At 35.3% G+C, this 13472-nt stretch overlaps 1 protein-coding gene across 6 annotated transcripts in view; it reads left to right on the top strand.

Moving 5' to 3' along the window:
• FER (FER tyrosine kinase) overlaps window positions 1–13224 on the top strand; it is a 170689-nt gene extending 157465 nt beyond the window's left edge. For all 6 annotated transcript variants that reach the window (XM_062599090.1, XM_062599089.1, XM_062599094.1 and 3 more), the window contains 2 exons: window positions 2145–2267; window positions 3851–13224. In XM_062599090.1, coding sequence (XP_062455074.1) covers window positions 2145–2267; window positions 3851–3993 — 266 coding nt within the window. In that variant the 3' untranslated portion in view covers window positions 3994–13224. The remainder of the gene's footprint in view (window positions 1–2144; window positions 2268–3850) is intronic.
• Window positions 13225–13472: the final 248 nt, after the last annotated feature.

The following is a 13472-nucleotide window of genomic DNA, read 5'->3' as shown; positions in this document are numbered from 1 at the left end:
TGTTCATAAGTACTATGGTAATTTGGGTAACGTTCAGAGTAGTCAGGGATACAAGAATGAGACAGAACTAAACTTGCAGTGTCTCAAAACTAGATGACAACCACTGAGCATGTCAGTTCTTAACAGCAAAAACTTATGGGTTGAAGGAAAATGAGAAACAGGGTCATTTGGCTATTACACGAATGATACAGTGCTTAAAGCAAAGTTCTTTTTTTAATCTCTTCTAGATTTACTTTATATGACAAATTAATAGCAGTCACAAAAAAAAAAAAAATGATGACAAAACACATGTTGGGAATTCTAGAAACCAGATTAAGACAAATGGTTATGGAGCAGTGCCTGAAGTTACGAATAAAATCCTGATGCTACTTGAGCTTATGGAAGACTTAAGCTTTAGTTCACTAAGTAGTGTTCATTGCCATTCTAGCTCATTATTTTTATTTGGAGCTATATGATTTCCATCACTTCCTGCAAGTGAAGAAATTGCTTTAAAAGTACCTAGTAAAATTACATACTTAGGCCAAGATATGGGTAGTTTTGCTTCCTATTCTCTCAAAAATAAAATACACATATTTAATGCATATGTTTTTCCAGTAAAATTTTTTGGTTCTTTGTAACATTAATAAATTATTGTATTTATTTGTTTATGAAAGAGCATGCCCTTTGTTGCCCAGAGATTATCATACTGGGAAAGATTATTGACTGCAGAATTTGTACTTTCTTTTAAACAAAACTAATCACTTTATCTTGTATCTACTGAATGACTTTAATGAAAAATGTTAAATTACTGGATGCCAAACTCTGAAAAGAGTTGATATGTAGACAAGAAAATTAATCTTACTACAAACAGCATAGTGAATGTCCATAATTACTGTCTGCTAATGTAGCACAGCTGGAGATGGTATTTAGTTTAAGAGCAAACTGAACTTTTTGATGCCAGAACAGTTGTCATAGCACCAACTGTCACTAATTTACATATATCTTCCTTTTCTCCAGTCTAAGTGAAGAATATTGGGCTTTCAGGGATTAGCTGAAAATCTGACACAACAAGAAGGTTATAGGGCCATTCTGGAAATGTAGCAGCAGGATGGGGAAGAAACAGAAGTAGGGTAGTCTGGTTAGTTAATGCTCAGCATTAATGAACAGACAATGCATTGGGAAGAACAGCTATGTTTTGAAGAATAAGGACACTTACAGAATAAAATAGAATGTAACAAAGAAATACAGCCATGAAAAGTGCTAAAAGAAATGTGGTAAATGGATCTTTAAGATAATATTTTCATAGTCTCTAATGCAAAGGACTAGGAGCTGTCACTTCCAGATGCAGCGTCCTTCTTAATGTGAATCTAGTCAGGAATAACAGAAGTATCTCCCCCAACAGCTGTCCTTCTACCCTCATGGAAGGCTTTCATTCTGCAGTGAGGTTTGGAATTTAGTTATCTATCTTAATTCTGCCATCTATCTGAAGCATATTTGAAGATAACAGAACCAGTAGGCCAGATTTTGTTTAGCTGATTGATCACATCATTCTTCAAGGTACAAGTTAAACAACAGTTGAAACAGCTTTACAGTACTTTTATTTTCAGAGAGTAGCTTCTCAGAGTAAGGCATCCAGGCTCTCTTTGCAATTAAGAACTCCATTGATTTTGGCTCCTCAACTTACTGCCCTGCTATGTTAAGTAACTGGAAAAGGTATTTGAAAAGCATCTTCAGAATTGAAAGTGGTTGTAGTCTAAGGAAAAAAAGTTGACATTTTCCTGTCTTTTTATATTAGGAGAAAAAATATTTTTGCACAGCAAGAGTCAAAGAAAATCTTAACTTACATGGAAAATAACCAACCTGGTGAGATATTCTCCAGCATGTGCTGCTTTTATGTACCAAATCTGTCTGTAAAATCATGGAACTTTTAAGTTAGCTTATTTTATTCGTAGGTATTAAGATAATTTATGTTTGTCATTTGAAAAACAGCAGAGGAAATACAGGAGTAACTGAAGAACGTTCATTAGACGCTACAGCTTTATTCTCTTTAAAGTCCGACAAAATAATACCTCTACAGAAAATCTGTGTCTATAATTATCTAAAATGGGAATTATTAGTAGAAATATTCTGTAAGTTAAGTCACTGTTTTTCTCTCCTTTCCTTAGGGAGATACACATCTGAGAGTGATGTATGGAGCTTTGGAATCCTGTTGTGGGAGACCTTCAGTTTAGGAGTGTGCCCCTACCCTGGAATGACCAACCAACAAGCACGAGAACAAGTGGAAAAAGGTAGTTATTTGCACAAAAGAGATGCTGTACAGATTCATAGAGCTGTTCATACATACAGTAAAAAAATACTAAAGAAATGACATATGAGTCATCTAGGAACGTCAGCAAAAATGTTATTAGACTATTTAATTATTAGGTCTAGTTTTTTGGAAGGAGTAATGTGATCTGTAGGCTTCTTGCAAGAAGGAAGGTACTGACCAGTGACTTAAAAGAGAAAAGACTTACAGCATGTGTTGGCTTTCACCATTACAGACCTCAAAGGTGAGATGAAAAAGAGGGATTGGTTGCTGTGTAAAGCAAAAGCTTGAACAGAATGAATTATGCTAATTACGCTAAAAATGCTAATGCAGCTGTAAATGTTCCCCGACTGCTAGGGAAAAAAATGGCATCGTTCTTTTTTTTTTTTTTTTTTTTAAGCATTTCAGACAAAATTTTAACAATTACAGTGGAGATAGGCAAGCTGGTTCAGCAGTGACTGTCACAATTCTCTCTTAAAAAACGGTCAAAAGGCTTTAAATAAAGTAGTAAATAACTATGAGCAGGATTTCAGGTCTTTGATTCCTTTTCATTATCTTTACTGGCATTTCAAAGCTGTTCCTCTTCTACATAATAATACTGTGTAATTCATAAACAGGTTCTAAGCTAGTAAAACCGCTAATGATAAAAAAAGCTAGTTTGTTGATTTATATAAAATGCTATTGTTAATTATAATTACTGCACACAAGCACTGAAGTTTGAAGGCCAAAGCAAAAATCTGATGTTTTCCAGAGCAGAGGAGTGTTTATAAAAGCAAGTCATACCACCTATGTACTGATTATGTATAAATCCACTGAGAAGAATAATCTCTTGAAATTGATACAGTTTCAAAAATTTGGAAGTCCTCAAGGTATGGACAACAGTTACTTACCTGTGGCTTCTGAATGATCAGCTGATAACTTAATTCAGTGATTGTTCATTCGCCTGCCCTCCACTAAGTCAGAGACTTCTTTCAGCTGATCGCAGCACCGAGCTATGGCAAGCCACTGCCTGTATGAGCAAACCATAAGAGCAGCAGTGTTAAGGTGATATGGAAAAATATAAAAGTACATTAAGAGAACAGAGTGGGAGGAAAGGGGCGATGGAGAAAGTACAAATGGGAGAGGGAACTTCTACAGAGAGCAAAAAATGGGAGAAGCATGAGAACAGAAGTAGATGCAAAAGAGAGCAAAGAAATTTACTCCCATCATAATGTTCATTATTGATTTCCTCAGTAGGGAAAAAGAGGGGGACAGAACCAAAACTTTAATAGGTAGCTACATCCTCAGATTCAGGAAACAAATGTAAGCACGTTGTAACTTAGTGATGACAGAAGCATATGGGGAATTTACCACAGCCAACTTAGATATTACTGGTAGCTGAGCTTAGATGAGTTGGCTAATTAGCCAAGTCAAATGGGTAATATATTGAAGACTTTGTTCGTATTACAAGTTGAGTGAAATTTACCATCAAGGTTTTTGTATGCAATCATCTTGAACTTACGTCATTTTTTTCAGATTTGTCAATATGTATCATTTTTCAACACTAAATATTTTTCCCTTTACCAGGATACAGAATGTCAGCACCACAAAAGTGTCCAGAAGAAATATATAAAATAATGCAGAGGTGCTGGGACTACAAACCTGAAAATCGGCCAAAATTCAGTGAGATTCAGAAAGAGTTGTCTTCCATCAAAAAGAAAGTGACATAGTGATAAACTAGTGCCAAACTCAATCTGCGGGACTTTATTTTCCAGTGAAATAATATTTTCCCCTCAAACACTATGCGTTTATACAGCATTGTTTGCAATATTCTTCTAGGGTTACTTTAAAATTAACTGTTTTTATATGCTAGTGTACCACCTTGAATGATGTCTACACCTGCATTAAAGACATATTCTGCCAAATGCTATATATCCAGTCACAGTAATATTGTCAATTAGGATACATGTAAATAGAAAAGCACATAATATAGAATTAAGAGACTGTGGCTTCTATCTATTTTACAGCAAGTAACTGCTAGTGACATTTTTCAGAGGTTTTCTACTTTATACTGTGTTCTCTTTCTGTTATCCCTGTCCCAGCTATCAACATCAATGGCGCTCTGATGTGGTGACTGTGTCATACACGATAGCCTTAAAACTGAAAGCAGGTTTTAACAAGTATTTCAACGAGAAATTTTTGTATTTTTTAAATTCTTTCTGCAACTGAACAATATTTTCAAACGATGCTTTGCTTTAAGGATGAAGGTTGATTAAGATTCTGGATACAAATGTATTAACTAAACCGCGAATTTTCTTTTGTAGAAATTAAGAGTTACATCTGCATTTCTTACCACATTATAGTAAATACTTCTGACTTTGGATATGATTTACTTAAACTACTGCTTTTTTCCTATGAAGTCACCAGATTTTGGTAATATATCTCCTTTGCAATGACCTATGTTTATTTAAGAAATGAAAAGGCCAATATCAAGTCCTGACTATACATACATGGTTAGGAAATACTGCAAATCACCTGCCCTCCAAAGAATAAGTGAAAGCTGTTGATGCAAACATGTAGAAAAGGCCAGCAACAAGGTTTGCTAACAATTGCAGCATGCAATTGATGATAACCAATATAGATATGGTTATATCTAATATGATAGATGATAACCAATTATACTGATTTGAGAGAGGTAAAGAATGCGAATGGCTAAATTTGCTTTTGATCTTGAATGTTTTTCCTTAAATTTATAACGATTTTCCGTATGCAACTGGAGTCTGCAAAAGCATATGCAAAACAAAATACATTCCATGCATAGTGTCCGAAGAAAAAAGGCTACTTCTCTATGGCATACGGAAATTGTTCACAAAAGCAAAATAAGGACCTATGATGTTCTAAGACTCTGGCAGGCTGAACAAGAAGGCAGAATAGACACATTAACCTTCTTTTAACTTTCTTAAATCATTACAATCAGATTTCAGAACACTGGGGAGAGGGAGCTGTAAATGCCGTCAGAAAGGAAAAAGCTTGTCTAAAAGTAACATTCTTCCAGACAGAATAAAGGCTCAGCAATCAGAGGAGGAAAGGCACAGTTTATTAGTATGGCTCTTGGCCTTGTTTGCAACTGGGATTATTTTCCAGGGCCCTGCAGAGAGATAGGAAGAAGTTACAGCATCCTGTTCCAGATTAAGGTGCTTAAACTTTCTCCAGGAGTTAGCTAAGAATTACCAGATCAAGGGTTGTCAGCTGCTGCTAGTGCAAGTAAGAAATGGGACTGGAAGTAAAACAGCATCTGGAATGTCTATTAGCCCTATTTCACTGGGAAAGGGGAACTGAGATGTAGCAAAGTCTGTGGCTAGATTGCATTCTTCTTTCTGTTAAGGTGACTTTCCTATTGTCCACAGCAGTTTTTGCTCTTTAAAGTGTATTTGTGGTAGTAGTGAGTGTTAACGTTTAAGGGCTATGTGTGACCAAAATACACGTAGTCTAGAAGAGTTTGTCTGTTACATTGAAGTTGGTGTCCAAACGAAACAGTGAATAAGCATGCTGGAGCACATCACCTTCGTTTGAGGTGGAACCGCTAGCAGCTAAGTAGAGGGAACAATGAATGCTTCTTGTCTTTTTGACCATATCTGTTTTTTTCTTGGAGCTAAGGGAGCACATACATAGACATGAAGGTCTAGCACTTGAAAATTTTAGTGGCATAAATTTAGATATTCTTATAAGCATACTGGACATATTTACTTTCTACTGTACTTACAAGTAGCCCAAAGACATGTTTCAGAAAGCAACTGAAAACTTTTTTGTCAGCTTGTATGCTTTTAAATATTACACAAAGCTTGTGCCTTAATTTGCCAGTATGCTAACATGAGTACAAGTGTACTAAGATTCAAGGAATGTGCAACAACATTTGTAAAAATCCAAGTTCCAAATCCAAGAATCATCCAACTGCAGGTCCTTATCTATGCACCACTAACATCTGTAAGTAAGGACAACAGTGTCTTCTCTTGTCAACATTCATGGCTTCTTTGGAGAGTTAACATTCTTTTCCTATAATAGGGATTACTTACGTCTTTGATACATACCTTCCTGACAGCAAAAAATACTGTTTGTCTTAAATTAACTGAACACCATCCTGACTTTCACATAGAGATAAAAATTGTATTCATATTTTACTCTGAAATAGTTAATGTTTGTAATTCATATCATACAGCTGTTTAAAATGAAAGGCTTTTTAAAACATGGGATATCTACAGCAACAAAAAAATATTATCATTCCTGAAGTAGGCAACAGTTCAGTTCAAAAATAGCAGCTCCCTGGGAGATGACCAGAATGAGTTCATAGGCATTGAATAAATTTAAACACAGATATGTGTCTCAGATCATTTGAAGTGTTTTCTTATCATTGATTTGGCAGGGTTTGTGGCATAATTTGTCATGCCTCAATAGTAATTACTGTAATTATACACTTTAGGAAGTGGAATCCATGCCAAGTATACCTATAGATAGAATACTGTTTTTAAGTTTTTGTAAACTTACTGCAGGGGAGTTCACAAACAAAACTGCCATATGATGAAATTTGAAAGCTAGACATGGTATTCATGAACCAAAGCTGTCATATCAGCTTTCTGTGGACTTTTAATGACTTAAGAAGTCTTGCATTGTTCATACCTTAAGACCAGATACTGGTTATTTATTTGGCTTGTTTACCCAATACTTTGTATATTCTAAGGCAGTTACAAAGAAGGGAAACCAGGTCACCTTTGCAAGTACAGTGTTTCAAGTAGATTCTTGCATCTGCGCTGTCCCAGCCAGGGGCAATCCAAGGGGCTTCTAAGTTGTTTAGGCTGTTAAATGGGAGAGACTCTGAGTATTGTCTGGGTCAGTTAGAAATACAAAGTCTGGTACATGAGATGGACTTCTACAGCTTATCTGTAACTTTCATCTTTTTCCAAAGAATTACAGTCATAGTTTCTAAAAAGATTGTTTTGAAGGCCAGTAATGCATCCTTAATTTAATTTTTTTTTCAGTAGAAATTGAGCATTTGTAGTAGCATCAGAGTTCAGTCATCAGTGAAATCATTAGGATTCCTATGCATATGTATTTCAATGTTATAGAAAGTAAAAAAAATGAAAAGCATCATGTCTGAAAACAGAGTTTGCTTCAATCAAGGCATGGTCTTGCAGAGTCAACATTTCACCAATACATTCTCTTTTAAAGTGTACATTTTCATTAGTTTCCTTTAGCAACTAGTTTCTTTGCATTTTTGCTTGCTAACTTTAACAAAAACCTGCCTTTTCACAGTGTTAAACACTTTAAAGTTTTTTTGGAAAGTACGTAACCAGAAAGCTTCCAGTAAAAAGTGCTGTTTCAAAAATAAGCCTCATCTTTGAACAGAAAACTGTTTAAGGAAATGTTAGTTTATTCATACATAAGATTTTCTTTTTTCCTCCATGTCTTTCTTTGTCTTTTATGCTTGATCAAATGCTACAAGCACATCCCTAAAACTTACTATGAAGTTACGATTTCATTATCCCCTCTTTATTGTGAAGTTAATAATAATAATAATAATAATAATAATAAATCTTCCTTAGGTTAAATAGAGCAGTGAAAGCCCAGAGGCATTTGAAACTGTTTCCCCCATCCAAGAGAATTTTCTCAGACACGTTGCTGCATAGGCAGTAACAACAGTGATTAATTACTAGGCTTGCTTCCAGTATTCTTATTGTCACATCCTCTAAATGCCAGTGCCATTGACCACTTGCAACTGCAAAATATTTGGAGACAAGTTAGTGTCTAAATAGTGTCATCAAACATGATCCTCAAGAGCAGTAGTCAGTTAGGAAAACAGTTGGTTGTGATAAGTACTGATAACTTGTTACAAAAATGGAATAAAAAGAAAGAGACTAATTCAGAGAATCCAAAAATGTTTCTTATGCACTTGTATTTGTAACATAAATTGTAACATAAATGTTACATTTGTAACATGTAACTAAGCATAAAGTAATTGGCTGTTAAACTAAGAGCTCACTAATTAATTATTTTTCCTGAAACACCAGAGGATACATGATAGTGCTGGAAGCAGTCCAGCTAGGAAAGTCAAGATAATGTGGAGGGAAGAATACCTCTACTACCAACCAAGGTACTCTTTAAATAATTTTATTCATGCAGTCCTTCACTTTCAAGAACATAGGATTTTAATTTGCAATTAAAAGGCAGAGGTGGAAGTCCACTATTCCTTAACTTCCAAATGACCATCACTTTTTAAGAGTGATCTAGTAAATGTCAAACATAGGCTCTATTAAAAGTTTTTCTTCTACTTTTCTTCTGCAGAATTGCTGTAATAAATATGGGGTCCTTAAGCCCTCATCAGTAAAAACTGTACAAGAAAAATGCATCAGCCTCAGAAACCTATCCAGTTTCTATAAAAGTAACTCCAATAAAAGAATATTATTTCTAATCTGGAGGTCACTTTCTTGTACTAGAATTGACCCATGATAGTTTTTCTTCCTAAAAGCTAAGAAAAAGTTTTAAAAGATAAAAATTGCAAGTTGAAAACATAAAAATCCTTTCTCGTATCACATTTTGAACACTGTCATTCAAGTATTGCCACTCTTTCTTTTCTGAAGCTGGTAAAGAGATTTTGCTTTCCAGCTCTACATACTTTTCAATGTTGCATATTAGTGCATTATTAACACCCAACTTCAGTTTCAGACCAAGGAAGGTAATAGTCTTTCAACTGAAAGATATAGCAAGTTCTGACTAATAACTCTCATGATTCTTTAAAATCTCAAGTTCAGTAAGCGCATTCATTATGTTTATGATACAAAGCACCATACAGAACAGTTAATTATTGGCCTTTTGAGAACAGTACAGGTTAGTACTAAGTTTTAGTTGATTCTCAGTCACTGCACAACACCAAACATATTAATCCTCCAGAAAGCATTGCCTTCTCTGGAAAATAAAGTATTCCCTGTTTTTGTTAGCACTTATCAGTACAATGCCTCTTCTGCTTTACTGTTTTTTAAATCTTATATTTAGCCTATCCTGTTGCTGTGCGATTCCCTGATCAGATTTTATTCTTTTTTGCTTGGAAGTTACTCAAGAATTTGGTGTGAAACTCCACATGGTATTTGCTTTTCTCTTGTTATCAAGAGCAGAAAAGAACACAAGTCAGCCATGGGTCAACAGAGTTCTCGATCCTCACCTAACAGCTACTTTGCCTCTTTGCAGGGGATATCTGAAATGGTTCATAAACTAAACAGTCTGTATTATAAAAGACACCTCTTGCCCCTCCTAGAACCAGTAGTTTCTAAGAGTGAGAAAAAAGAAAATGGGTTAAGGGGCACAGAAAATAAGTAACAGATGCAGACGGGGCAAATAAAAAGATTTTGTACAAAAAGATACCACAGTGCAAGCGTGGATGGGCTCTGTGCTTCCTCCCTCACTGGCATTTTACCCCCTTCTAAGGCTAGACTGTGCAACTTGAGAATAATAAGATTTTATTATCATTTTCAAGAATGAGAAGAACACGAACTGTATTTTCCCTGCTCTTACTATTCCATGACTTTAATGCATACGTCAAAGAAAGATAAATTTTTAAACTAACATGCTTTTGCAGAAAATTCGCATTCTTTTTATTTGTATAAGAGAATCAACAGTTCTCCAAGTTTCATTCATCTCTAGTCTCACATTCAGACTGTTTTATCTATGAAGTCAGAGTCATACTAAGGAGTTTTGCCAAGCTTCAGGAAATTATTAGTATTGTAAGGTGTTTCTCTGCAGAAATACACTGAGTAGATCGGGGGTGGAGGGGGAAGTTAGCATAGGAGTTAGAAGCTACATGTTGTATCTTCAAGTGAACAGCTAATTCAAAAAAAAAAAAAAAAACCTTTGATTCTAGAAACCAAGTTGTTTTTTATTCTTTGTCTATAAATAAGTTAAATAAGCAAGAGTGATTTCTGTATTTCAGCCTTACTATTAATTTGATAAAATGAGAGTGCTCCAAGAAATATATTTACTGTTCTAAGGGAATGCTGTCTCCACCAATATGCAAAAGCTACTCTAATGTCCCTATAACGCTCTTGTACATAGAATTCTAAATAACTGGAATATATGTCCAAGTGTAGCATTTATTAATTCTGAGTTCTTTCATTTTCAGGAAGTTGTGTTTTAGAACATCAGCTATTCTAGAACACCATTTTTACAGACATCATTTAGGAGGACTTAAATTTGATTTTTTTAGTTTTTTTTTTTATTTTTTTTATTTTTTTTTTTTATGGGGGCAGGAGGTGAAGCACTAATCAGATTGCAAGCTAGACCCATTGTTATTTTGGAGCTGTCTCAGATTATAGCTATAAGAGAGTATTTCATTTGTAGATCTCAGATTATATATGCCTTCTCTAAATTAGAAACCATTGGCTATATTTAAAAAAAAATAGTAAATAAAAATACACTTGACTGAGATTGTAAGAGTGAAAACTTGAAAAATCTGTGAACTAGCAACAGCTTGCTTTGTGTTCATACATATGAATCGACATACATCTGTGTCCATACAGTAACTAAGGACACTTAGTATTACAGGCAAAGGTGGCTTGAAAAAAAGTGTTCCTAAATTGCCACTATTTGGAACTGTCATTTAATTTTAGAACTAAAAAAGGTGGCAGATTACCCCATTCACAGAACTTCAGCTACATAGCTAATAACACACACAGCATGCGTTCTTCCACTGAAACCCTTCATCAAGTTAAGGCAATTATGCTTTTTAAAAGAAAAATCAGATCAATCAGTGGTCATTCCTAGATTACATGCACTGAGGCTATCAGCAAGTGGTTTCCACCACTAAAAAGTAAGAAAGAGATCTACACTGTTGTGTTATACAGCCAGCTCAGTCATTTTAGTCTTTCTCAACATGTAAGAAAATCCATAAATATTAAATGCAGTAGCAACACAAAATCCTTGTATTACTGTTACGTAAACTAGTTCTCCATGATCTTGTGCCTCAGTTAGTTAGAAACGAATCTTTGTGCCCTTTAAGGAGGGGTGCTGTAGGCTAACACCAAGTCTAGCCGGGCTGTACACCAGAAGCCTCTGGCCCTTTGCATCTCTCAGGCATTACTGTACACTGATGGTTCCTCATACTACATATACTCCCCATTCACTTACTTCAAGAAAGTTACTCTTGTAAAACAAAAGTTCTTATCCATCCCTGGTTATCTCTGACTCAAAAATATCATACTGGTGTTTAGCTTTATACAGGTGGCAATGTGTTTGTATGAAAAACCAAAGCAATTGCAAAGCCAAGGTGAGGCACATAGTTGAGTTACGAACCCAGAACACATCATGACTTGATCACACTGTAAAAGACAACGGATGCCATTCCCCAGTGCAGAGTTTTAACCCTACACGCACACCACATGCACCCCCATTCTGAGACTTGCAAATTCAAACAAGATGCATTGCTAAGTCAGTAAAGTCTGCAGAGCACCTAATCTTTCAGTGGGCAACTAAGTTGATATGGCTTAATAAATTTTAAAATATCAGTGTTTCAATTAACCTTTCATATATTTTGAACCGCAGTATTCTGAATTATACAGAAAGGTAGAACTGTACCTTCATTCCACTCCAGGTTATCAGTGAAACTACTCAGTTAAAGTAGCCAGTTCAGGTACTTTCAGCCACTCTGACATGTAGCATAGATGCAGCAAGGATGCCACAGAGAATGTCTTGCACTCTGTATGCAATCTTTTTGTAACATGCTTATGCTTGCTACAAATCACCAATAAATCCACTGGAAATTGGAAGTTTGCTGTATCCCCAGAGTGGTCAGTTCCTTACAACACCTTAAGCTGTAGTGCTAAAGGAGAGATAGTGACAACATTTTTTGTTTGTCACTATGCAGGCATAAATGAAAAGAGATATACAATGGGGACTCTGCATTATCTTCCTTCCTTCCATCTTCTCTTGGTCATGCCACAGATTCAGACCCTTCAGTATACCAACCAGCTAGGACATGCTTGTTCCCACTGTTAATTTTTAGTCATTACCTGTAACTGGCACAACTTATTTTTTTCCACTGAGCTTCCCACCTAGATTTTACTAAAATACTAAAAACATGAAATAGGAAAAACTCAGGGTTTAGGCTCATCACACAGGAGACAGATTTCTACAAAGAAAGCTTGAGGACTGAAAGCCAAAACCAAACATATAGCCTTCCCTCCTGTTAAAAGATTGTAAGTAAGTTACATGCATGTTTGCAAGACATCTAAAGATGAAGACTGCTGTTTTTCCAACTACATAATTTTCCTTCATACAATCATGGGCAACTGGAGAAGGAGGAGGGGTGTTGACGCAGGAAGAAAGGTTGGTTCATTGACCCACTAGCATACACAGAGCTTTTGACTCATGTAACCTTGAGCTAGGCACGGATACCATTTGCAAACGTGTTTAGATTTTTTTTTCCAGTTTGTGCCAAAGTGTGCACCAGCAAGTTTAATATCAGGTAAAGCACCTTTTATACTCTTTGTTCTTTTTTAATAATATATTTGTGAAACAGATCGATAATACATAACACTGGAAATGGGTGCTTCTTCCCAAAACTACACATGAAAAAAAAAAAGAAAAAAAAAAGACGTTTGTGAGTTTATCTGGCTTTTAAGCAAGTCTGAAATGATAACTATATAATACAGTTGTCAGTGTTCTCTCCTTTATAATTTTAAATAGATCTTCATTTTAACTTTTATTTATTTGCCAATTTTTTTATATACTTTAAAGTTACACGTTTGAACTTAAGCTAACTTTTTATTTTCCTAGGCTGTTACAAAACAGAATTTCACTATTCTTGTAAACTGCAGACCATTTTTGAATAGCCCCTTGTCTTTTCTGCTGGACCAGTTACCACTAATGAGTCTGCAGTCCCCTTTTTACTGTACTCTTCCAATAAATGTAAAATATTTCTATCAAGCTGTCTCAAACTTTATTTGATATTTACAGGACATATTTATTCACTCACTTTTGTAGTCAGACGGAAGATCACCTCTAACAACACTACTCTTGGAAATACTACAGAATATTCTGCATTTCACAAAGAAAAAAAAAACTGTTGTTGATTTCTGAAATTAGCACCCTATGTGGTCCCTGCTTATTGCCTTGCGTCGCTTGTGGCTACCCTTCGCAGTTTGCAGGAGACTGAAAGAAAGAAAACCGC

This window comes from Rhea pennata, chromosome Z, assembly GCF_028389875.1.
Source record: "Rhea pennata isolate bPtePen1 chromosome Z, bPtePen1.pri, whole genome shotgun sequence".
In the NCBI taxonomy this organism is placed as follows: Eukaryota; Metazoa; Chordata; class Aves; order Rheiformes; family Rheidae; genus Rhea; species Rhea pennata.
The sequence above is the reverse complement of the archived record's forward strand: the minus strand, read 5'-3'. Positions and strand labels throughout refer to the sequence as shown.